The 27,082-nt window shown below is 36.5% G+C and overlaps 1 protein-coding gene and 1 long non-coding RNA gene across 5 annotated transcripts in view; one reads left to right on the forward strand and one right to left on the reverse strand.

Moving 5' to 3' along the window:
* The window catches only part of LRRK2 (leucine rich repeat kinase 2), a 58,294-nt gene that overhangs the window by 25,859 nt on the left and 5,353 nt on the right, over positions 1–27,082 (reverse strand). For 2 of the 4 annotated variants that reach the window (XR_014932179.1, XM_015851507.3), the window contains exons 4-25: positions 25,271–25,359; positions 23,787–23,921; positions 22,156–22,290; positions 18,921–19,052; positions 16,892–17,011; positions 15,624–15,748; positions 14,947–15,026; positions 14,117–14,223; positions 12,904–13,033; positions 11,788–11,912; positions 10,019–10,149; positions 8,690–8,834; positions 8,245–8,384; positions 6,813–6,941; positions 6,550–6,720; positions 4,714–4,969; positions 4,310–4,498; positions 3,198–3,319; positions 2,737–2,806; positions 2,090–2,310; positions 1,348–1,598; positions 738–886 (exon numbers count right to left, since the gene is read on the reverse strand). Coding sequence is in view for 3 of the 4 variants with exons in the window: in XM_015851507.3 (XP_015706993.2) it covers positions 738–886; positions 1,348–1,598; positions 2,090–2,310; positions 2,737–2,806; positions 3,198–3,319; positions 4,310–4,498; positions 4,714–4,969; positions 6,550–6,720; positions 6,813–6,941; positions 8,245–8,384; positions 8,690–8,834; positions 10,019–10,149; positions 11,788–11,912; positions 12,904–13,033; positions 14,117–14,223; positions 14,947–15,026; positions 15,624–15,748; positions 16,892–17,011; positions 18,921–19,052; positions 22,156–22,290; positions 23,787–23,921; positions 25,271–25,359 (3,152 nt within the window). In the remaining variant the exon portion in view is untranslated. Of the gene's footprint in view, positions 1–737; positions 887–1,347; positions 1,599–2,089; positions 2,311–2,736; positions 2,807–3,197; positions 3,320–4,309; positions 4,499–4,713; positions 4,970–6,549; positions 6,721–6,812; positions 6,942–8,244; positions 8,385–8,689; positions 8,835–10,018; positions 10,150–11,787; positions 11,913–12,903; positions 13,034–14,116; positions 14,224–14,946; positions 15,027–15,623; positions 15,749–16,891; positions 17,012–18,920; positions 19,053–22,155; positions 22,291–23,786; positions 23,922–25,270; positions 25,360–27,082 lie in introns of those variants that run through there. The other 2 variants (XM_085509786.1, XM_085509833.1) reach the window with 2 other exon arrangements.
* On the forward strand, positions 25,752–26,172 carry LOC107308009 (uncharacterized). The gene is made up of 2 exons (XR_001552591.3): positions 25,752–25,882; positions 25,980–26,172. It is a non-coding gene; the product is annotated as an uncharacterized LOC107308009 (long non-coding RNA).

Genomic DNA, 27,082 nt, shown 5'->3' on the forward strand with positions numbered 1-27,082 from the left:
TATTTATTTATATATTATTATATATAATATATATATATTATATTTATATAATACATAAAACTTATGTAGTTTTCGTATAATTCACAAAATAACTTCTAAACCTTTGCAGAAAATATGCTGAGCCACTGAAATACATTCAAGACTGAATTAAATTGCTTAAACATGAAAGTTTAGTGAAGCTGAGCTACTCTGTGGTACCTGAGCTATCTGCACCTGACTTGATGATACAGCACCCCTGCTGTGGAAGACCTGCTTTTTCTGAATCAGAAGCTGTAGGCAAAGTGCGATACTTCAGGGCATCTCAAATGACACCTATGTTTAGACAAGTGAATCAAACATCCTACAGTATTCAGAAAACTATGCTGGATTATTACTATGTAGTAATATTTAACATATATCTCAGTACATTATTAGACCTGTATTAGTGATAGATTTTCAAGCTAACCTTGAACAATTTCCTCTGCCTTGAGCCTTCCCCAGCAGTATGCAACATCTCAGCTACACTCAACCATTTTTACAGCTTCCACTACAAATATAACAAGAACAGTTCCATCCATCAAGCTTCAAGCATGTTGCTGCCAGCAGTGAACAAAAGATGAAGAGGTATAGACAAGGACAAGCACGTGTGCGATTTATTCTCCTTCAAGCATATATGCTGTTCTCCTTCCCAAGACTCCAAATGCTGGTGAGTAGGAATGCAGTGAATGGTCTCCAGAAGGTGGGTCTGAGATACTTACCAAGAGCATTCATCCTGGCATTGAACAGCTCCAGTTTCGTACAGCCCATTAACACATTCTCAGCAAGGGATGAAATATTGTTCTTACTGATGTTTAAAATTTTCAGCTCTTTCAAGGACATGGGTGAAGATAAGCATGAAATCTTGTTTCTGTTATAAGAAGAAAAACCCACATTTTATTCAGAAACAATTAGCTAAAAAATTGAAAGTAAAGTGTATTCATGTGACATTCACACACAGGTAGAATAAAAATACATTTATCTAAATAAAGACTGACTAGTCAGCAAAAATATTGATGCTTGTGGTAACACAGAATAACAAGATCGATATTAGGATTGCTTTAATTAACATGGAGAACATTAGTCTGAGTGTACAGTGCCTTTAGTACAAAAATGCAATGCTATTAGATTCAACCAAGACTCACAGGTGTTCTAATGCACTTTGTCATACAACACAGAACTGAAAAGATTTATACATTCATTAAGTAACATCATTGTTTCATGGTTGATTAAATGATCCTTTCCACGCTACAGTAGAGACCATTCTGGATAATAGAAACATTATCTCTGCTGTTTGTTATGTTATAGTATGTTTATGAATGCTATTCTCACCCTTCCAGCAATAGCTGTTCGAGGTTTTCAGCAATGTTCGCAAGAAACTCAGGAATGCCCATCAGCTGATTGTATGAAAGATTAAGTTGCTTTAGGGTTGGACATCTGAGATGTGGATCCAAAGCAAAGGAAGGTCCAATGTCATTTCGAGAGATATCAAGATATGCGATACAGTTCATTTTCAGCAAATAAATAGGAAAAGAAGTAAATCGGTTGCTATGCAAATCCAAATAAGTCAAGCACTTCAAGTTCTGAAAGTAAAAAAGAGATGTTAAAAAAATAGACCGAAAACATGAATTTATAGGTTTTAAAATGGTTTATGCTTTACACAGTTCACTTGGCATTTGTCTAACTAGGAAAAATAGAAGAAAATATTAATAGTATTAATGTAACCAGTAATATTTCTATTACTGAACAAAACATAAGCATTATTTAAAATCATTTAGCTCAATTTCATACAACTTAACAACCACAAACTGCCTGCAGGTCTCAGTTTCATTTGTTATGTTACTCCATATGACATCCTAAAGCTGTTCCCTGATGTAAACACTTTAAAACAGTCCCACAAAAACGTTTCTGTTTCCAGCTGCACTTAAAATCTGAATGAAAACAAGAAATGTATGAAGCATGCCAAAATATACACCCATACTCAAGAGTGGTATTGTTTTGAGTAGATGGCTGAAGACAAACTATTTACTGTAACTAATCTTAACTTGTATTATATAAAATTATGCAGCATTACCTCACACAGTTGTTCTGGAATGTTTGTAAGGGCATTTTGGTGGAGCTCCAGTTTATCAAGATGTTCCAAGTGACTCGTTAAGCTGCTGTTCTGGCTGATGGCATCAATGTTCTCCAGCTCATTTGATGAAAGATCTAGTGATTTAATACATTCCTTCTCTGAGATCAACGAGGAAAGACTGTCTGATGATCTTAAATGCAGTGAGCTTTTTGAGATTCCTCCTATAGAAACAAAGACATGGGAAAAAGAGCATAATTTCACTTAACACAAAACTTAAATTCAGATGAATCAGACTAGTATCTAAATAAACCGAAGACAGAAGAGAACGTTTGTATATTAATCAAGTTCAAATCCATGAATGTTTCTGAGGAGACAGAAATTTAAGAGACAGCAGGGAAGAGACAAAGGCTTATGCACTGCACAACAAAATAAGGGCACTCATGTAATTACACTGTCTGTACAATTGTACTTAAATTATTTGAGAAGTCCATGAAAAGATTTGGCAGTATGCATACACTATTTGTACTCCATAGTAGCATTTAAATATATACCCCTGTCTTCATAAAGAAATATATTATTTAACTATGCTTGTGAAAACATTAAGGATTAAACAGCCCAATATACGCCAAATTAAACAGTTTACTTACTGGGAGGCTCATCTGAAGGCATTAATTTTCTTCTTTGTTTCACTAATGGCTCATAATCTGAGCCAGGTCCCTGGAAAATTCCAAAACAGAACAGAAACAAACAATAGGCATGGAAGTCTGCAGATATATGAAATGATCTGAATTCAGGAAATTTCTTTTAATATAGTTATTTTTAATCAGAACTTGCAGGTAGAAAACAGAGAGACTGAGCTTTTTAACACTAAAAATAAAAACAAGTCACCAATTTATAAAACTTTACAATTCGTGCACTATGAAAATACAGTAGATGTTAGAGTGCAAAGAATATAGTGCATTTTTAACAACTTAAATGATTTTCACTGGGGTGGGGTGGTAGCATGAAGAACAGAACCTTTCGTTACACTTGATTATTAACAGTTTTACAATGGGCAACACAAATGCTTTTTCAGAAGGAACCTGGAATGAATATAAACATGGCTTACCACAGAGTAGGAATGTCGTGTTAAAGTAGGAGAACCTCTTTGAAAAGCGAGTTCTCTACCATGTAAATCAGCAACTGCAATGGAATTGGACTTCTTTTTTCTAAAAACTGAACCTTCACTTCCTAGGACAAAGAAATAAGACAGGAAGATAGGTAAATAAGATGATGTTTTCAAATATGAGGCTTCAAATTCAACTGTAAGATAGTTGCTGACATACAAAGGAGAGACATATTTCAAAAGATCAATAACAGTAGGGACTCACTGGTTAACTGTGTGTGCAACCAGCCTAAAATGTTTCAGAGCACAGGGGCCATGCCTACCTGACATAATCAGAATACAAATTGCAGCTTGTTACACTGGTGATTTATCACTTAAAATTTCCATCAAGTTTATATTATTACACATTTTGTAACACATCTTTGTGCTACTCCAGTGTCAATAACTTTTTAGTATGGAAAACGTCTGTATTTAAATTGATACTTTTGTGTTTCCATATTTATTGAGAATGAAATGTACTGAAATTAGTTGTGCTCTTTTCATTTATAGACAAGCCAGGGAATAGCACATTTCTGAATCACAGTTACCACACTTCATGGTGAGACATAATGTGCTCCTGAAGCACCTGTGCCTCTGCCACTGTCTATAGAGGAAGCATACAAGAACTGCTCAGAAACAGACATCAGAGCAGCTGATGTAAGCTGACCTCAGAAGATCAAGATAGTCAATAGCTAAAACTGGTTGAATGAATCCCATCCTTTCTGCAAGAGAGCAACTAAGTGCATTCCAGTTCAGAAAGAACTGATTTTGAATGGATAATTATATAAAATACTTTAAAGCCCTACTTTTACAGGTAAAGCATATACTTATTGACCATGAACTATTTTTCAGGGGTACCATAAACAAAATTGTAGATAGCAGTATATATATATATGTATACATATATTTTTTCCATGAGAAGTGTTTTATGCCAAACACAAACAAACAACTGACAAATGATTTTTTTAAATTATTTTTTCCTCAGCTGATAGTCTTACAATTGAAGGGATTCATAGTTATGGCCTCACCTCAGTATACTAGACTTGGACTATTAAAAAGCAATCAAACACAATTACCTTCGCTGTCAATATCATCACTCGAAGGAAAAACAGTGTCCACTAAGGGGTCAGAAATGAAATTCCAATCATAGTTTTTATCCACTCCATCTTCAGTGAAGTTCAAATCAGAACAAGCTGCTGATCTATCCTCAGAAATATTCTTCATCTGGTATTTCAGCACCATTCTTGCTAGTGCAGAGCCTGCATCTGTATGTATCAGAAACCAAGAAGGCAACACGTTCTCTGAAAAATGCATACAGCTTAAAAGATAACAAATACTTGATTACTGTTCAAGGTTTTGCAGACTTTCTGCAACCAGCCAAGCACTATGGAGAGAGTCTCAACCAAACGTCTTGATCTAAAACAATTAATATTACCAAGAGATATTAACACATACTATAGTAAATTCTGTGTACACTCACTTTGTCTTCTTGGTGGAGTAAGCTTATCTGGGAACAAAGGAATGAGCCAGGAAGGCTCAAGTCTCCCAATACCAAATCCTCCAAGACATATACTGCTGTTGGCGACATCAAGGCTAAGCTTCTTTAACAGCAAGCTGATAATTTGGCTATCTCCTCTCTTTATACTGATGGTTAAAGCACTCCGAATATCCTGCTCTCGAGCACCGTTGGCTAACAGCAGTTCCACCAGTTTAGGATTATTTCCTTTTTCACAAACCTAATGCAAGAAAACAGTTAACAAGTTTATGAAAGGGACTCAGAGAACAACTGAGATGTCAATAAGAGACATCCTCAATTTTAGACTCACTATGTTTTTAGATTTATGTTCCCTTTTCAATTACACAATTCCCAATGACTCAGGGCTTAGGGAATTGCACTTGAGCACCAATTCACATTTTCATGAAGTCTAAACCAAAATACAGTAAATGCCTGATCTCTATCATTGCAGTTTCTACCATAAGCTCACAGAATTTTCAGGCAAAAATGAATAATGATTTACATTGTTTTGTTATTGAATGTGGTTTAATGGAAAAAGAAACACTCTTCATGGTCGTTCTGCCACATCAGCAGGATATCAGATGAAAGGGCAACAATGCTGAGACTCACCATGCCTTGTCTAGAGCTGGGGACTCAAGCCTACTGGCTTCAGTTAGCTCAGTTCCTTCCAGTCTCATGGCTTGCATTGCTACACAGAACACTGTTGATTATGAAATATTTTTAGAATCAATGCCAGTTACTTCCACATTTTCCATTGTGGTTGACTAACACAAATTAGCTTGCTTTAGACCCCATGGGTGGATGGTCTGTTGAAAATCCATCTGTGCTGGATGATAACCCAGACAGCTCTGCTGGCAGAAGGCTTCATGGGAACACTTTCTGATTTACTTTAGGCAGTACTTGGTTTGACACTAAAGGAAAACATACAGTTCCTCCACATTTTTTTTAAAGACAGCCATGGTTAGCAGGGAATACTTATATGCAGATGGGAACAGCCAATACTAAGGTCAAATGTTAAGACACCAGCATGTTTCAGATAGTTCAGGTTCTGTATGTGATCACTGGACAAAGCACTTTGCAGCTAGTGTGTGTGCAGTCATTCTAAGATATTATGTTACTGTAACTAAGTTGAAAGAAAGCCTTTAAATCAGCAAAAGAACTGATGACTGTAATGATCTGTAAGTACAATACAAAGTAAGAGAGATCACCACCAGGCATTTCAGAAAGAATCTTCACTGCAGATCTAGCAAAGTTTAACTCTACTGTGGCACACTGAAACCTACTTCTGCACTGTGTTGTCTGCTGGGCTGTCTGCATTTTGGCCTCAGAGTGCTTAGAATGAGCTGAATTTGGTCATGAACTGGGCTCTAATGGGTTTGATCCCATCTATGCCTAAACAGTTCAGAAAAAAACACCTGGGAGTTTGAAAAGTGTGAACTTGCCTCAGCTGATGTCTTCTTCCTCAAAAATACTCATAAGCTAAGTCAGTACTTGCATGAACCCTGGTTTGCATGTAAGCAGGGCAAAGAAGCAGAAAGCATGTCTTTAAAGTGAACTTGCATCAGAACTGAGCTAGCAGAGTGGACGTGTTCAAGGTGACAGTAAACATGAGCCTCAGAGAAGTGAAAAGTGTTTCAGTGAGTATCAAACTGGGCCTGAAGTCACCAGGAATAGCAATGGTTGTCAGCGCCTAGGTTACAGTTGGACTGCCTTAGAGAGTGCCACTGTATATATAAGGAGATAGGAACCCAAAAGCAGGCATTTTAAAGCAATGAATCTGCATATATTTTCACATATTACCTGATAGATCAAAGAGCTTGTCTTCGTCTTCTTATTAATATCAGCTCCCAGTAGAAGCAAACATTCAGCCATAATACTATTGTACTCGATACATGCTTTTTCAAGCATCATATTTTTTAAATCATCATTTTCAGCTATCTTAGCAAAGCATTTACAACACAGGCTTTGAAACTGAATGGGAACACAAACAATCAAAGTTAGGGCTAAAAAAAACACCAACATTTTTCAAGATGTGGAGCATTCAAAAGAGAGGTGATACATACCTGTCGATCTCGCTGGTTAGTGAAGCACATAGACATTTGGTAGAAGATTACTGTGTCAAAAGATTCATGTATCAGCAGCTTGGCAAAACAAGGTGAAAAACCAAGAATTGTCAAGACTGCGTGAAACCCCTACAAGCAGAATGAAAAGACTGTAAGTATACTGGTTAAAATGTGCAATTTTCAAACAAGTCATGCAACAAAATCGAATTGCAACCTACAGATACACTCTTTATTTTTTATGTTTTGCTGTTAAACATGCAATAACTCACAGACCGAGAGAAGGCAGGAAGATCTGGTGTTTCTGTGTTTTTAGAGCTGTAGTGTCATGCTTGCTTAGCTCACCCACTTGAGCAGATATTAAGTGACATTTTGAAAAGGCCAATTATGCACAGTAATATCTGACAACATCCTGCCTGACACACGGACTCGTGATTTCCTGAAAATTGTACAGAGGAAACAATCTGCTTTCAAAGAGATGCATCATATATCCTAATGTTTTGCTCCAGAATCCTTGACTTTAAAAAAAATGTATAGGAAAACTGAAAAAATATGGCTAGAATTTAAAAAGAAAGACAAGATTATTCTGTGATTCTGCAAATAAAGTTCGCCTTGAAGGGTGAAGTGGGTAAACAATGGGCTCTAATTCAAACCTCACTGAGAATAAATGACTTTATTTAACTTCCTTATTTATCCACATTGTCTTGATGTGTCTCTATACTGCTTCCTAAGCAAAACTTAGAAGCTGTGGGAAAAAAAAGAAGTATTAAAAAAAAAAAAAGGAGGCTGCACTTGTGATATTTCCAGACTGATTTGAAACAGAAGTGCAGGAACTTTCATAAGCAGATCCCATAGGGCAGCTTCATTCCACCAGAAAAATTTAACTGGCAACAAACAGGGAAAGCTTCCAAGGTAAAGGAAACAATTTTCACACAAGGAGAACTGAATGTGTATTCTTAGGGCAGAATGAGGAGAATTCTGTTTCCATACTCAGAAGTAGATCCAAAATCTGTCACTCTGACTTAGAATTCCAGTAACATCCTTTTTTATTTAAAATTCTTAAACTAAGTTTATTGATGTTGACAAGTCTGTGAACCAAGATCTGTTTATTACTTTTCAAAGAACAGTGATGAATATAATAATGACTAAATGACTAGTGATCAACGAATGATGGATAGCGACTAAAAAATCTGTTCTAGTTCGCCAAACACCCAAACTTAAGCTTATATATCCTGCAATTAATATGTGCCTCCACAAAGCCCACCTCTATGACTATCATATTGGCTTAATTTTAAAGGCTTATACTAATCTAATAAGTGCAGTAAAATAAAAAAGAACCAAACGGATAATTTTGCCTCAACTATATAACTACGTCAAAACAATTTTATACAGTTTTTTTTTTTTTTTAATCTTTGTAGGTAGAAATAACACATACATGCATCTGGATTTCAGTGACCTCTTTAAATCGTCGCAGAGTAGAAACCAGAACAGTTGCCAGGACATGCATAGTTGCAATACACAAACTCTTTCTTGTAATCAAAAAGAGCAGAAGACTCAAACCCAAACTCTGTATGTCTTTAAGAAAAAAGAAAAATTAATATAGTTGATTGTTCAGACATTCTGAGCGGAATAAACCTGTGGCCTCAGTAGAGTGTTGTTGTTAATATTCTAGACAGTTATTTCCATTAGCTATTACAGAGCTAAGCATTACGAGAGAGTGACTGAACCTGGAGACTACACAGTCCTGCTGCCTCTTCCTGCCATGTAACCTACTCCATATCCAGCACTAATGGGTGTAATAACCAGGTAAAAGATTGCATGGCTCATCAAACCCCTCCTACAACATCATTCATATTCAACTAACAAAATACCTTCCATACCTTGTTCATCTGGATACATCTGGAGGGTGTGAAGCACAGTGTCAGTGGCTCCTTGCTGTGTTAAGATTTCTAAAGCACCAGTGCACTCAGCTACAGAAGTAAGTAGTTTTAATCCACACCTCTGAATGCTAGGATTTCCAATAAACTAAATGAGAAATGAATAGAAAGTCAGATCAACAGCCTGTTTTGCTATAATAGCCATATAATAGTTGCTAGTGATTACTGTTCATAAAGTATGCAAAATTACAGCTGATATGACCATAAATAACTAGAATTACAATTACAAAAAGGGTTTTTTCGATTACTTTTTCAATTCCTTATAACCTCCCTACATTACTACCAGTGATTGGGATGTTTTTTCTCACTTTCATTACAACCACTCACAAGTTGGCATCGTTTTCCCAGGACAAGTAGAGTGAGAAAATGTACTTTGTTTATGATTAAACAAAAATGGGGTTCTGTGAAAACAAGGGACAAGTGACAAAAAGAAGTTATGAAGCAGTGTAGGTATTGCAATATAGGTATCAGGATTTGAAGTCTTGTTTTCCATTTTAAAGCAATTCGATAGTTTATCTGTGATTATTTATCACATTTTTTCCTCACTCTTAGATGGAGGAAACCTAGATAAGGCCTAGATCTAAAAGCGTGGATGTCATCATGACTCACAATGCTCCAAAATTATTTCGGTGAGCTCATGCCCATCTCCTTCCTTATTCTTTCTCTTCTGTTTCATAAAAATATGAAAATTTCTAGCCCTTCTGCTTGATAATGTAGTAACCAAAACCACAAACCAGCAGCATAAAAAAAACATGTAAGATGGTCACAAAGCATTGAAAATGAATGCAATCTGAAGTGAAAATTTAATTCCTGTTAACTCCTGTTTCCTATCACCTTCAGGTCAAGAAACGTCAGGATAAAATTATGGAGTTAAATAGTGCAAAGAATGGATATAATTGAGAATCACTGCTTTGTTGAAAGTAAAGGAGTATGTATCAACAGAAGCCACTATGTGTAGCTGAGGAAAGATGTGAGAACACCTTTTGTGTATGGAGTAGTCCATTAAAATCAAAAACTGCACACTTGAAAACAATAAATAAACAGCAATGTTTTTGTAAGTACAAGTTAGAATTACTGTATAAAATGATGATCTAACGTTCTCTAAAACAGAAAGTAAGAAAAGAAACCCCCAATGACAAATGAAACTGAAGGTTACGGCTGATTTGATTAAATCAATCGTAAAATGACTGAAAAAACTAAGAATTATAAATGATTCATCACTGCACATGCAAAATAGGGACAAAATTCATTAGGATGAAGCTTTAACTATACCCTGTTCAAAGCACCAAGCACCAACGAATGAGTTCCCTCCAGCAGACACTGGCTTTTAATGACTTTCACTGTAAGCGTGAAAGCAGCATCTCCCATGTTTCTGGAAGAACTGTTCTGATCATTCTTTGTATCTGAAACAACAGAAAGCAGACTTCATCAGAAGAACAGATTTAATATCCTCTCCAATATTAACCCAGTATTACTAACCCAGTACTACAACTAGATTGGACAAACAATGTAAATGACTCAGCAGGTGTACTTTTGATTTTTTTATGATGCTTTCAGAACACTGTATTCACAGAAACAGGAACCTCTCTGGATTTACACTGTAGTATTGAGTACACCGTGTTTGAAATGAGTTTCCATATATTTGTTCAGCACTTGCTGTGAAAATATAAAATCATGCCAAAGAATTTTGCCCAGGGTGCATTGCAACACATTATTACTTCCTTGAGCTACGTGATTTCTTGGTGTTCCTGATTACTTCAGAATGCTTCTTCCATCTTGGAAGGAAACATGATAAAGAAGACATAAACTATTCATGCTTTTTCACTTGACAGCACAGCTGAGGGCAATTTTTACGCACAGATGACATCAGTGGGACATGAACATGAATTAAATAACAAAGAATGGTCTATCAGATTTACTTTTCTTGTAGCCATCAGTACTTGCAGTAAAATGGCAGTACAGAAAGTCCTGAGATTTCCTTTAAAAGTCACTTTAGTATTCAGATTGATTCTGATTACCCCAAATTATTATTAACACTTATTACTGCACAATTAATGTGCAAACTCCAATGCCCACTTTGTGCTCTCTGTGTTTCATTACATTTTAGGAAGGCCTCGTTTGAAGGATTCACACTAAAGAAATACCCTGGCCTACATGAAAGAATAGATGTACAAGGTCTTAATCCTCCTGTTTATTGAAAAAGTTTGGCAGTACTAGCATTATAATTCATTGAATAGAAAGAAACTGGAAACCTGAAATCAATCTGCATGTTAGAGGAGTTTAACTAGTTTCAAAGTTATTGGCTTTGTAAATACTCAGCTAAAACTGCTGAAAGATAACCGCATAACTGTTTGGAAAAATGAAATCAGTACCACAGGTCTGTACACACACTTAACACTGGGGGAAAAACGGGGATACACAGCAGTAAATAGTATACATGAGTTAAAAATTTCCCCAAACTCTATTATAGGTAAAGAAGAACACATTTTTCCATTTGTAGATTGTCCTTGAAGAGATTTTTTAAGGGGGAAAGGAATTGAGTTTGGTTTCTCATCAATTTAGTTTGTCCTTTGCTGTGAAAAATGGTGTACAGTAGTATATTTCGTATCTCTGAATCACTATCTTGGTGTCAGAGATCCAATTTTGCTGTTCCTCTTAAGATATACTATCACAACATTTGTTTTTTATATCAAACAATTGCATTTTGTACCAGAACAAACTATGCTGATAGCATTATCACCCCTTGCTCTCACTAAAAGATGATCTATGATGAGAGCGTACAACCACAGCAATGGCTCCACAGCAGAGCTGATGATGGGATATCAGCTGTGATAATTTAAGCCTGTTGCTTTCTATGAATGGAAAATCTTCTATCTTGTACAATCTTAAAAGATTTGGAGCTGCTCTGTTAAAACTGCAACTTTAGTAATTTTTTGGTAAAGGCTGTCACGTAAGATAAGAAAGATTAAAACCCAGCTATCTAACTAAATTGTCCAGTGTGGTGTATGATACCACACCAGTTACGTTTTTAGACGACTTACCAGGCATCATAAAGTGTAAAAGGACCCGAAGTGCTTCCAGTTGTACAGAGAGTGATTTTTCATGTTTCCTCATGGCTTTCACAACTTCAGATGCAGCTACTGTCATTATATCCAAATGAGGGAAACTGAAAACGTTATTTTCAAAATGAGTAAGAATACTGCATTCCTACGTTACACATACATTTGCTTCTTTCTCTTAACTTTTAAGCACTGTGCAATATTCCTTTTGCACACTCTAAGTATGTTTCAGCTGCATAACAAAAATGTTATTTTCATGCCATTACACGACTGCAAAGTACGTAATTAATTCAGTCTGAGACAACTGAGAGGTAATTCTCAGTTCAGTCCAGAAAACTGATACACAATATTTCATTCAGGGCGAATGGTGGATTTACATATTTCACTTTGATTCTATGTGAGAAGATACATCTTCCCTAACTTGCTGCTCTCCCACTGCCATAAAATATTGATGATTTCCCAGATACATGCAGAATAAACAGGAAAATATCAATCACGTTAGGCTCAAATTTTGAAGAAATAAAAGCCTTTGTGGCCAAAAGCCACTAATTCACTTCTAAGGTAATTCTTCTTCTTTTACTTTATAAAGCATTTTATTCCTACAAGAATGATTATGGAAGTTTTGAAATTTTCTTCCTTATAAAATCAAATTATTTGTAAAAAGTTCCATGAATATATATTGAGTCTGACATTTTTTCACTGACAGCTTAGCATATATATAGGTTTTGGAGAAGGCTGGAAAAACTTGGCAAGACACTTGGAATGGAATCATGTTTCCACCCTATGCTAATATTTCTGAGTCACAGGTTTGTTTTGCACTCATGTTCTATAGCATTTGCAAAAGCCAGTATTGGCTTTTAAGGAGAAATATTATCACAAGATTTTTATTAAATGGAGTAAGTATTATAGGAATTTTCTAAGCTATCATCGGAATTTAGTGCGGCTAACAAGAGAGGCTAGATGTGATTCAGTGTCAGCCTAGTCATTTCTAACATCTATGAACCAGATAATAAATTAAATGTGATCAGTTACAGCAGTGCATCTCTTTGCAGCAGACCTTCACTTTGGAAGTGGTCGTGTTATTTCTCAGTACATTACCTTCCTTCGAAAACATGATTCAGAATTCTGCAGGCGCTTTCAGCCACGTCAGGAGAATGTGGGTGTTTCCTCATTATATCCAAAACATTCATGTGTATTCCTTTAGCCAAAAGTGTCTTCCTAATATTTACTACAACACACAACAGCAAGCCTCACATAAGCAAGTCTCTCACTCTCTGTAGAGATCTCAAAAACATCACAATTGCTGATTTTTTCCTTTTTTATTTTCTTCCTCAAAATCATACATGCTATAGAACTGTCAGTTAGAATGGGAAATGATTCAAGCTGAAGCCAAATTCAATTTGCATATCTTAATCAAAAACTTTACAGTCCCTGAGACGACTAATAAATTTAAATACATGTGCTATCTTTACTTGCACCAAGTTAACTTAAAGGAAGGAGAATATATTGCTTTACTTTTATTTAAATAACAAAACTCTTCATTGTTACAGTGTTATATCAGATGGCTCAGAAACCCAGCCATAAAACAATGCTTTCTCACCTAGAGAATGGTAATTAACTGTTAATCTTCCTATCTAGTCAGTGGTTTTCAATGTGGTTTTCAATAGTTTTCAACCACTTGAGGTCCATAACCACCTCAATGGTATCTAACAAAAGAAGGCCAACTGTCAGCAGGCTTAAATACTCTACCCAGAGGTCCACATCTCCACTGAAAAATTTTGAGGGGGTCCACAAATTGAAAAGTTAGGAAACCAGGAAAGGGGGCGTAATCACAACTGAAACAATCTTGAAAATTGTTATGCATATGCTTAGGTTTCTACACGTGATTTGATTCACTGAAGTCAACAGGACTGCTCAAATTCCCTGTATTAAGCAAGAAAATATTAACTGTCAACAATGGTTACTCATGTGAGTTTCAACAAATACTGCTGATGAAATTCAAACTCGACAAATACTTAAACAAGCAAACAAAGAGGTGAGCCTCTCTTCATATCGTCTTGCAATTGCAACACATTAGCTGACAGTGACCTCTTTAATTCCACATAGACTCCTCAATACTAGCAAATAGCAGCTTTTTCATAGCTAGATACACATTTCCTACTGAACACAACACAAAGTTACACTAAAACACAAAATAATATTCTAATCAATTTGAGCACTATTCAAACAATACCACGCTTGAAACACTCTTCAGTACTACAGCAGTACTTTTAAGTGGAAATAGGAAACAAAGATAGTTAAATCCCCTTACCATTCTGTTGTGACAAAATTGCCAAGGTACCTGCTGCTGCCTGAAACACTTCTTTTGAGGAGGAGTGCATCAGCATGGACAGCATCACTGCTCTATCTATGGGGAACCTTTCACAGACAAATAAATCAGTATACATTGACCATATTACAGCACAACTGTAGTTCAGTTCCCTAAAAATGCACTAACCAACAAAAGCAAGTTTTTAGATTGTCTTCTCAAGCTTTTCCATAGCAACAGCTTTGCAAACTGTGTGTATTACCCTACTCTGAATCCTGCTGAATTCATTTCTCATCATGACTTCCAAGCAATTTTAGGTGCAGAAAGGAGTGAAAAAACAGCCTTAATGAATTTGGTATGATTTATATTAGAAGAAACTCTGAGAAAAAGTATAAGTGAAATGGAAGTCTGTCTTATGCATGCCTACATTCTCCCTGATAAGCAGCACTCCCCATACCATGCCCTTTCATTTGACTTATGGGAGAACATGCACTGCTTTTCCATACTCATATCCTAATCTTCTCTATATTTTCCACTCCTACATCTTTAATACTCCCTATTCTTGTTGCAACTGAAGAAGTTTCTTGTGAACAGTACAAATTAGTTCCATTAGACTGCGTTCTGATCCTTTTAAAATACAAGCAATCTGGCTTGAGTAGAGATTAGCATACTTTATGATAAATAAATTTTCCATGTTGATTGCCACACATTGCATCATGTATTATAAAACAAGTAAGAAAAATAAAAATAATTTGAAATATGAGACCCCTCAAATGGTGTAATAGTAGGCTTTTTTTTTTTTCCATAAAAGAAATAAAGGTATTAACACTGACTGATTATCTCCATCTCCAATCTTCTCATGAAGACTGCGTTGATACAGAAACAGGTTTTTCAAAGCCCAGCATGCAGACTCCTAAAGAAGACAAGAGGAGACAACACGATTAAAGAAATATGTTTTAAGAATAACAAAATAACATCTAAAAAACTCCAAATAGGTGGAGTGTTTTTCATTCTATGCCTATAGCAGGGGTGTTGGAACTAGATGATCCAACCCAAATCATTCCATGATTCTATAAAAAGAAACAAATGGCTTTATGTTGAAATACAACAAAGTACTGACTGGCACATTCCTTGCCAGTTGGGGTTGGCCAGAGCTACAAGCATGTGCCACACTCTCACTATCCGACTTTTATTTTGAGATTCATTTTAGACCAACATTAAGTCTTCTTCCAATGGGTCTGTGTTTTGCTGCCAACAGGTTTTTATACAACGAAGGTTCCAGGTAGTAATTCTCAACCACCTAACTACATTTGATCCAAAGGAGCAACTGAAACTGGCTGAGGTGAACAAAGGTAAGAATGGCGAAAACTGAAAGATTTTTTCCTATAAGCTAATCAAGCCTCTGAGGCCTTGCTTGTTTGAAGATACAGGGGAGATAACTTTGTTCCTAAACATTTTATTTAATGAGTAAGGCAGTCTTTCCAAACCCCTATTATTCAGAAATACTCACCAGTACATCTGTATTTTTCCGGTGCAGTTCTAATGCTCTGTAACATGCTTCCAACCAGCACAATTTCTCTTCCTCCTCCTCTTCTTTTCTTTCCTCTAAGTCTCGGTTTAAGAATATCGTTTCAGCTTGAAATACAAGATATTTGCAATCAATTATTGATGTAAAGACAAAACATTTACGTCTTAACCCTCCTGTAGTCATAGAGCTATGTTTCTTTCCTACATTGCCTATGTAGGAAAGTTAGTTGGAGTATTAATGTTATTCTAGGGAAAGGGAAGTCTTTTGACATAAATTCTGTGACAGAATTGAAAAATGTCTTTAGGGCTATAAAAGGAATCAAAAATTTTCTGAGGTAGTACTTTAATGTATCTGTAATTAGGTAATTACATAACAGGCAAGGTTGAGGTTCTGAGAAGACCTGCACATACATGTTATGTGATATTATGTATTTTCATACAGAGCAACACACACATAAAATTTAACTGCACATAACCACCTACCACAGAGCCATCTTCACTCTGAAGAGTGAAGCCATTTAAAAGCACAAATAGAGAAATACTTGGTCTGACAAAGTGCAAAAAAAAAGTAAAATATATCATTTTACACCTGTGATTTTCAGCATTTAAGAAAAGAATGTATCAATGCTGACTACATTACTTGAAGCTTACTGGATTGCGTGATGATTTCTAACACTTGCTTTTTTGAGGATTGTTACACAGCATTTCTAGTGACTTCTGTATTTCTCAATGACTGAGAGGATCGGCTTTTTGCCACTGGACGGTTAACTTCTGTTTAAAAATAGCAACTGGGACCTACTCAAGGAAAAGGTTAAGCATTTTAATTCATTCCAGAAATCAAGCATAAATTCTGATTCAGTGTTGCAGTCGACTGGCACAATATGAGTACTGCTGTGCATGGCAAACATGGCATCAAGTTAGCACTGTTTTTTCTAGAATTTTTTTATTAAGTAGGAATTACCCAATGTTTGTCTATGAACAAGTAGGCTGCCCTGTTAGGATCTCTCAGTGTGACTTCCCAGCTCTGAACATTTGGCAATATGGCATGAACACAAGAATGTCATACTATCATATTAACAAAACAAACCTTAACTAAGCATGCAGAAAATCAAAGCTATCTTATTTGAGGCTTTTACATTACAGAAACGGAATTAAGAACAACAGTAAATTAAATATTAAATATCAAAACAATGACCTCCCTATTTCCTAATTAAGTAATGTATTTATGTATTTAGAAATGAATTTACTCACTGAGAAGAGCTAAACAACTGAGGGCTGCAGCCTGTAACTTTGCATTTTCAGAATACATTTTCACAGCCTTCACAATGACTTCTGGAACCTTATGTAACACAAGGATATTGAAAAAGTTTCCTGAAAACAGATGAAGATATTAAGTGAACATAAACATATAACTAGTTTTAAATACATTTAGCATAATTTCTCAATATGTAATGCAAAAACTGTGTGTAACAAACTCTTGAAGTATTTTTAGGGTTATTCACATATCATTATTTTATATGAGGAAAGAATACAACAAAGAAAAAACAAACAAACTGGGATCTAAGTTCTTTGTGATGTTTTCTTAACACAAAGAATGAGGTTTAATGCAAAATGAAATATATGCTGTCAGCAAAATAAGAAGGATACAGTCTATGTATCATTTGCAGACTTCCTGCCAGGAAGCAAAAGCAATCATGGTCTTAAATTCCTGCAATGATTTGATTTATCCTGCCAAGAGAGTGTTTTAACCCTGCCTTGCCTTCTGATTTTATCCTTGTAAAATAGATCAAATGTACCTTTGTAAATCCAGAACACATACATCATAGAACAGAAGAAAAACTAGCTTTTCATGATAAATGTATTTAAAGCACAGCTTTTATCACAAGCTGTATGGTACATATTGAACACTGAATATAAGGAATTCCACAAATTAAAGTAAGAAAAATAAAATAAAATAAAATAAAATAAAATAAAATAAAATAAAATAAAATAAAATAAAATAAATAAAATAAAATAACTTCTCAATTTATGCATAATACAGCAACACTCACTTGATAAAATACAGCTCAACAGCTATGGCTTCTATTTTGATATTTAATTTTAACTATAGTTTGTAACAATGAGAATCACACTAGCAGCATGAAAGGTGAAATTCAAATCTGTATCAGTGTTTCTCAAGTACTGGAGAAATACCTGTATTTGAGCTTCAAAAATGGAATTACATGCACAAGAAAAGCCAACCCCACTTCTTTACCAGTCTCATGTGGTTGGCAGGAAGGACAGCCTAGCAACTTCACACTTGTTTCCCTCACTGCCTGCTGCTGTGGACACCTCTTCCCATACCCCTCCCAGAGTGACTGCTTATCAAGAGGAAAGGCATCTGTTAAGCTGAAAGAAGAAGTAATAGATCTCGTGGCTGTTTAACTGCCACTATTACTTGTTGGTTAGTAAACACTCGTGACAAATGCATGTTCCAGGCTGACAGAAGCCATGAAATCAGGTTGGTTGCACATAGAGCAGGATCATAGCGTGTCAATGAAGTTGCTGTGTCCCCATAAGTGCTCTGTTACCATTCAGTTGGCCTTGCACAAGAACCTGCTCAAGGGTAACATCACCTCTTGCCAAAGAGCTGCAAATACCACCTCAGAAGCCACCATGCTTTCTTTAAATGTTTATTTGGCTTTCTGGAGGGGGAAGTGGAAGTTGGTCTGGGTTGCACTCAAGTTTTATCTGTATTCTGTACAATATCTGCATGAAGGAGAGGAAACAGATGGTGACAGGATGAGATTGATTTGATAACAGGATTTGTGCAGTGGTACCGGCATCTGAAGCACCACCTGCAAGAAGTGGGAAGTCAAACTCATGAGAAAGACCTTGACTGAGTGATGAGGAACCTGCCATGCAGCACAGGCTACTCCAGCTGCTACTCACCATCTTTTTTAAAACAGCAGAGAGAAAAACATTTTATTTTCATTTGAACTCCTTATTACACAATCCTTAGCAACTGCTCAGATGAGCTTACTACAACAGCAAGAGATAGCACAGAGCTGCAAAGAGGTATATCAAATGCCTTTTAGACATCACTATTATTTTGCTTGATGTGACACCAACACTTGTTAGCTGAGATAAACAAAGTACCAAAGCCAAGGGAACTCCAGCAAACTGCTTCTCTCATGGCTGCAGGCGGGGGGCCCTGAGGCTGGCACCACAAGTGAGCAGGAATGAATGCAGTGCAGGTCTTTTGAACATCGGAGGAAAAACACATAAACTGTGAACTTACCCACAGTAAGCTTATGCAACAAGCAGCAACACACTTCCTGAACTGTTTCGCTATTGGGGAAATTTTTCATCGTTTCTACTATAACATTGTAGCAGCGAACATTTCCAGACATGAGCACTTCGACATTGCTGGCTAAAGAAACAGAAACAAAAATTACTTCTTAAGAGAAAAAAAAAACAGTAATTATGTTGTAATAGACTTTCATTACATAGATTTAGAAAGCAGTTTCTGTGTTTCAATTTTTGCTTGCAATATGAGAAAAGGGTGCCATTTTTTCTTAGTCTTGCTGTAGAAAGCATTAATGACTTTCAATACTTGGAAATAATTCCTTAAGTTCAGAGTCTGTATTAACTTTCATGGATTATTTCCATTTCACACCACACCATGTAACAGGAATCTCCTCAGTTACTATTTGTATGTCTTAAAGAGGAACAGATTTATAAATACTAGTTCAATATTATATTTTACAGTATTACAATAAATATTCCCAGGGGCATACAGCTGAGAAACAATCTAAAATTCTCTTTTCTAATAGATGTCATTTATTTGTTTTAACCATGTTCCTCTTTTGTTTTCTTTCATTTTTAGAGTGAATGTTACCAAGTCTGAATTTGGTTCAAATCAGTTCTACAAAATGATTGTTACGTATTGAGGGCATAGAAATATTCACCTGATGTTCCTATAATATTTTGGAAGTCAGTTCAAATTCTTTATTTCACAGATTCAAATAACGGTTGAGACTGAAAGGACCTCTGAGGTCAACTGAAACAACCCCTGTGATCGAGCAGGATCACCCTGAGCCAGAACCATGACCAAATGGCTTTTGAATATCTCCAAGGACAGGGATTCCACAGCCTCACTGGGTAACAAGTGTCAGAGCTCAGTCACTTCACCCTATTTACAGTTCATTATGCAGATCAGATAAAGAAATCAATGGGACAGTCAAACTATCCAGTAAAACAATGGAACGCACCCTTTTCTATACAGGACAGCAATCTTGCATTTAGTAATTAAAAACAAAATAGCATTACAGTAACTAAAAATACCGTGCATTAAAGAAACCTTGCAGTAGATAATCTTGGACAAAATCCTGGCCCCAAAAAATAATATAGAATCCTGTCACTGATGCCAAGAGAATCAGATCTGCACTACAGAAGTCTACAAACTTTCTTAATATTCTTTTCAACAGTTTGGTATCCTGTATATAATGATATCCTGCAAATCAAAACAGGAAGTTCTGGTTCAAAGCATTTCTGAATCACTCTATTAGCAAAGGAAGGTAGTTTTCACAATGCTTCTAAGATAATGGTGGTTTAGTAATGTCATTCTTAACTAGAAAATACCTTTTAAAGTTTTGCACACTTCACAGGAAGTCATCAATTCACAGGTGATAATCAATATATTAAAATATTCATAAGATTCTAAAATTGTTGACCACAGAGAAAGCATAATTAACTGCATATTTACATCCAGCAAGATCAAAGCAGTGCTACATACACAGTGAGACCCCATTTCCCAGGACCAGCCTGAGAAAAGGAGATGGAATGTGTCTCATCTAATCTTAACCACCAAAATTTGGACATCAAGGATCACACAGAAACTGACAAGGAGATCTGAGCAGTCCATAATTCATGGAATAATAGGTACCTCTGTTAACCTGAGGAAAAATACCCAATGGAGATGCCTGTTTCTCCCCATTAAATATAGGAGAAGCCTGGACAGATCATAGAATCACAGGGGTTGGAAGGTACCTCCAGAGATCATTGAGTCCAACCCCCCATCCAAAGCAGGTTCCCTACACCAGGTCACACAGGTAGACATCCAGGCAGGTCTTGAATATATCCAGAGAAGGAGACTCCACAACCCCCCTGGGCAGCCTGTTCCAGTGCTCCGTCACTTTGGTAAAGAAGTTCTTGCACACATTCATGCAGAACTTCCTATGCCAATGACTAACATTTATATGGCAAAACTCATGTGATACATCACTTCCCTACAGACTTTGGTGGACAGCTGGCAGTAAAGCAATTTCTCATCCAGCCAAGATGACTGAGATTAGAAAGAGTTCTTGGACCGCACTTGAACAAACAGCCACCATTCCATTTTTCATGACATATGAGCTGGAACAAAGCCTGTGTGTGTACTGAATGATTTTCTCCAAGGAGGCTCCTCCAAGGTGCACATAGTGTGTAATGTAATAGCATCGGCGCTGGCCTAAGTAGCCTTGCTTTGCATATTCATGCACAAACTATCTTTTTTTCCTATTTTCACTCTTTCATATCAAAAATTAAAAGTGCTAACTCTAAAAAGAACACCTACCTTGAACTCAAACTTTGTCATGGCCTCCTCTTGGAACCATTACGCTTTGTCTAATTAACTATTTCTTTTAAAAGTCCTTAAAATTTGGCACCCTATTCCTTAGTAAATGGCAATAACTTCTGGGTTAAAGTGCAATTATTTCTGGCTTAAGGAATGTTTAATTTTTAAACACAAACTGGAAAAGCAAAAAGCTTGTGAATGAGAAACTAAACAGCTCAGAGTCTGATGAAATGTGGGAAACTACAGCCTAGTTCCTGTTTTATGGCATTCTCTGGGCCAGCACGCTTCCTATATGGACAGGATGCACAAAGCACCATGAGACTCCACAATGTGTGCAGTGCTATACATGTTCCTCATTGCAGACATCACTGAATGATCAGAGGGGTGCTTGAGCCAAAAACCATTTCTCAGGGCTAGCTTGCACTGGGAAATCTTCCCCTGTGGAATAGCCTCTGCCAGCAATGTTTTTTTACAGGCTACATAAATTCACTGAATATACATCTGGTCAGTAGATAAATCTTATTATTTGATCATTTTTAAAAGGCAGAGCACTTGAAATTTAACCTCTACAGCTATGATAAGTATCTTAGTTACCACCTATTCCGAGCAGAAGAAAGATTCATTTAGGGGGATTTAATTATTATAAAAATGCCTGAGAAAGAAAAAGTCTTGTTAAAAATTACAAGTCAGTATTTCCCACAGAAAACAAACAAGTGATTTGCCTGACAGCTCTCAACCAATTCTCACTGCAAAGCTGTACCCTCTGGCAAAATGAGTCACCATTTCTGTAGCATTAACATCAGTTTATCTCTAGAAAGACATGGAAATTTTATTTTCTTCACTGTCACTGAAAGATTACCAGGCACTGAGGCGAGCTGATGAAAGATATGGGAAGAATGGTTTTCAATAAAGCACTTACTTGGACCAGCTAAGGAATGTAATGAATAAAGTGCAGGAAGAATCACCTCTTCTTTCTCTGGGAACTCTTTAAATACTTCCAGTATGATCATATGATCTTTGCTTTCAACAAATTCAGTCAGCTGCTCTTCTGGAACTAAATTAAAAAGGAAAAGAAAGACAGTATGTTTTAAGGAAATAATTCATATTCTGATACAAGATACTCCTATACCTGTACTCTCCATTCTCCTCAATTAACATTCCTTTTACAAATACTGAGCCACTTTACTAGGAGCTTTTTCTAGACTAATCTTCTGTAACTGAGTTCTGACTTCTAGATGCTTTCTTTTGCAAAATTGCCTTTCAGTCCTTTTCAGAGAACAAAGTTCAGGTGTTCCTCCCCAAGACAGAATGTAAGTAATGGAATACAGTTAAAAAGGTGATGGAATGTCATTTCATATACTCCATGATTTTATTTCAATTATCAAATTTTTTGATAATGGAGTTCTTTCCATAAAGACTACAACCATTCTCTAATAACATCTTACCTTCACAGTAATAACAGCTTAAGCTTTTTCCATAAGTGCTCCCTATCATTTCTGCTGACATAACTGCAGTTGTGCAGTGAACCAGTCCGTGCAGTGATCCAGGTGGAGAACAAACCCCATGCTTGAATTTTTTTTAGCAGAAACATTTTCTGAATCAGTTTTGTGATAAAGGTACAAACATTCATGTTATGATAACTGAGAAGGTATCTGAAAGTCAGGTTAAAGTAGCCAGGGGCAGCCAGGGAACTTGTATTATTACTGCCATTGAGAAGAAGGTATGTAGCTCCATAACCAGAAGAGTTTGTAGATCTGTAGAAATCAACCACTTATTACAGAAAGCATGCACAGAAAATCTAAGAAGTTGAAGCATCTTCAGAGTCTGAAGAAAAAAAGAATGGCAGATTTGAAGTATTTTGGGAGAGTGAAAGAGGGAAAGAAAAGCAGAAAATAGTTCCAGGCACACACATGGGAGAAAGACCTAGAAAAAGAAGCAACATAAAATGATGCCAGAAAGAAGAGATCTGATTAACTGGAGATCTCTGGATGTCTCTTTGAATGAAGAACTGCATGTCTTTGAAGCAAAAGAGTACAGCATTTGTAGCAGTAGTAGTAGTATTTCTCAATATTCGTTTTTAAGCAAGAAGCTCAATACAAAGAAAAACTGCTTACAACAATGGCATTGTTGGCCATAACACATATGCAGTTCCTAAAAACTTTGTGAAAATTAAATACATAGTGACATAATTCCTCCAAAGAAAGGCAGTACAGATATGTATGTACAGTATGCACTGACATATACTTAATGTTCAGTACTAACAGGATCAAAAGCAGGAGGATGTGTCTTCTAAAGTGCAAAGATTTGATTGTTTTTAGACTTGTTCACACCTTCCCGGCAACCCAACATCTATCAGTCTTTAAGTAAGACTGATTGTTGAGAATTAAAATCAAACATCACTGCTCTTTGTTCCATTGTTCCTAGCTTTGAATGCCATCAGTTAGAAATGCAGCAATGTTTTTCATACTAATTTATCAGTTAAATAGGTATCTGCAGTCCCTTCCCAACCTATAAATTCTTCTAACTTAATAACACACAAGACACAAGTACCTTTTTCAAAAAGCTTGTATAATGCTTTACATCCATGTTGCTGGATCTCTTCATTTTTAGGGAAGGTGTGCATGGCATTAAATACCAAGGAAAACACATCCACTTCTTCCTCCAGGAGCAGGAAAGCAATTACATCTAAATAGAAGAGATTATATGTTGGGCTGATGTTTACTGAAGCACTGTACTTAGCCATTACAATCCCAAAGTCTTTAATTCTGCTACTAAAATGCACTCAGTTGGCTCCAATCCAGGTTTTTGTAGAACAGAAGAGGCTGCTATTTCTTAAGGTCATACTTTAGAATACAATTGGTATGTTCTAAAACATTACTGGCAAAAAAGATAGTTTCCCCTCCATACTCTTGCTTCCACTTTGCACTGGCACTTGTCAGACCTCTCAATGAGCCAGTTCAACTTGCTAAACTGGTAGAAAATTAACCAGTTCAAGAAGACACTTCTTTCAAGCTGAAGAATTTCACTGACAAATAAAATTGCTGCAATAAAGAGAGCTGGAATACATTTACAGAGGAAAGCAAATGGGGTGAACCATAACATTTGACCATCTGTATCATGAAATCCTATTTGCACTCTCTTGGCCATTGTGGCTTATCACTTCCAGCTGGAGTGCAGTTCAAGTTTTTGGGCTTAGAGATGGAAAGAAAACTAGCACCCTTTTCTGACAACGTGACAAGGTACAATTTGAAATATTTTTCTGAATTAAGATAGTTGGAATGAGAGTTTAAGTCTATAATTAAAAGGAAGAGGAAATCAGGTTCATGAGGTAACGATCTTAAAAAATAGACTAATCAATACCATTCAGCATTTTCCGAATGTGCCTGTCTCATTCTGCTGCTTATAGCAGAAACCTGGACAGCCAGATGAGCTTTAAGTACCAAAAATAAAGTCTAATCTTTATTCTGTAAACAAGGCTGATTCTAATGTTTTCTAAAATCAGTGGAACAATAATTTAGTATTATATGCCACCATGAATAAAGCTAGCAGAATGCCTCCCTTGCAGTCACTCTTTAATTTCAACAGCTTAGGACTGTGAAAAAAAAGGTCTCAGTATTTGGTAAGATTAGGTCTCTGCAGGGCAGAATAACAAATACAGCAGAGGAGATTTTACTCCTTTCAAGTCTACAAACCAGTACTAAAGGAATTAAGTCAGACTGTCACCAAGTTTATACTTCGCTAAGAATAAGCTCTTACTTATTTAACTTAATTATACAGCAAGTATTTGGGTCTATGCTAATAACAAGCTGGCAGAATTAATCAGCCATGTTCTTCATGGCCTTGCAATTAGAAGATTCCTTTCTGCCTAGTTCAAAAAAGGTGCAGAACAGTCCTGCTATTACTTTGCATATGAGTACAAATGACTTTGGAGAGTAAAGCAGACAAACCAGGGCAAAGCATACGGTCAAACCATTCAGAATCACAGTTCTGTGTCTTAAAGGCTCAGATAAAGTAGGAAAATAAACGGACATTACCTGACATCAGGAGTAGATTTAATGCTTTTAGTCCTATGACTGAGAGATTTACATTTCCTTTGTGGGCTGTGAGCATTTTAAGAATCTGCCTAAAAATTAAAAAACAAATTAACAATAAAAAAAAGGGAAGAGTTATAAAGAACTACTAACATACTTTTAAAACCGAAGTTACTTAAAAAAGAACAAAAAACCAAGAACAGTTACAGAAATTAGCAGCAGTTTTTGAAGTCATTTAACTTTTAATTGTGTATACTTCTATTAATTCTACAGGAGACAAGTGTTATCCAGAACAGAACTATCCCACACAAAGCAGGGCCGTGGGGTGCAGCAGGCTGTAGATGGTACGGCAGCATTCTGTTTGTTGCAAGGGTGAAGTTACAGTGAATGATGAAGGATTTTTTATTTCTCAGCTGAGGGATTTGAACAGCATCCTGGAGAATTCTACCCTATCAAACTCTAAACAGATTCCTCCCTGATGTTTCTGTATGCACACTTTGGATACTGGCATTTCAGTCCTGAAGCAAATTCTTGGCCAAGTATACAGCTCTAGTGGACGGACTGAGTATCTGGGTGATGAATCAACAAAAACAAGGAACCACCCTAATCAAGCTGGTAGAGTAACTAACACCCATAAATGCGGTTCCTTAACCTCCTGATTAAAATGTTGTAGTCTTAAGCATTCCTAATGCACTTCATTGTCAGTTTGCAGGTGTGAGTGTACATGCATACCCACGCAGAAACAGTAGCATGAAGATTTCTTTACCTCCTTGCTTGGTACTCAGCTGTGGACAATACAGTGGGAGGAAATGCAGCCAGAACAGCTCTCCTGAACTGACCAAAGAGATGCCCCACACCATGTAATGTCATGCTCAGCAATAAAACTGGGGGAAGTTTGCAAAGAATTGCTGTTGCTTGCGGACAGGCTGGGCATTGGTGGACTGGTGGTAAATTATTGCTTTTATGCCATTTCCTTTGTTTTATTAATGTTTACTCTTTTACTTATTGCAATGTCTTTATCTCAGATGATGAGTTCTCTCCCTTTTGCCCCTCTGCTTCTCTTCCCAGTCCTACTGGAAAGAGTGAGTGGGTGGCTTTGTGGTGCTTAATTCTCAACAGGTGTGGATGTATAACTCACAACACGAGACTGTGAAATAGCAGCTGAAAACCAGAGTAATTTTCTGAGGACCAAGAGATAAACACTGTACCACCCAGAATAATTTAATTAACAAGCCTCACAAAGAAATCTTAACTAGCTGGTACAGCTTCACCTCAGTTATTTATTGTTCATGAAAAGCAACAAAAAATCCCTTGTGCTTTCCAACAAAACCAAGGCAGTTCATGCCCCTGCTGACTTTGTACTCTAGCCACCATTAAAAAAAAACACAAACCACAACAGACATACCACAACTTCATGTAAGTGACATGACAATAGCAGCCTTTCTAAGGAAGGGTATGGTGAAGACTGTAAAAGCAGAGAAAGATTTACTCGTAGAGTCATAGGGCTGTAGCTCCTTCCTGTCATTATCTGCCTTGAACAAGGCAACCTGTCAAAGTGAGAGCACACCAGACCAAGCCTTTCTCTCCCATTTGTATTATACTTGCAACTAGCGTTTGTGTTATGGAACAACTTCAGTAAACCTTTGCCAGTCTTCATCCCATCTAAACACAGCCACTTTTGGTTAGGCTCCCTCAGCAGACAATGGGGAGATATGGGCATGTTCAAATCAAGCATGCCTTGCTTTAGCATTGCTCACTGCAACGATGGAAAGAATCATCTTCTGAAGGTAACTGTGTCCTTTGACTTCACAGGTA

This window comes from Coturnix japonica, chromosome 1 (genome assembly GCF_054131305.1).
Source record: "Coturnix japonica strain WE chromosome 1, WE-NBRP24, whole genome shotgun sequence".
Lineage (NCBI taxonomy): Eukaryota > Metazoa > Chordata > Aves > Galliformes > Phasianidae > Coturnix > Coturnix japonica.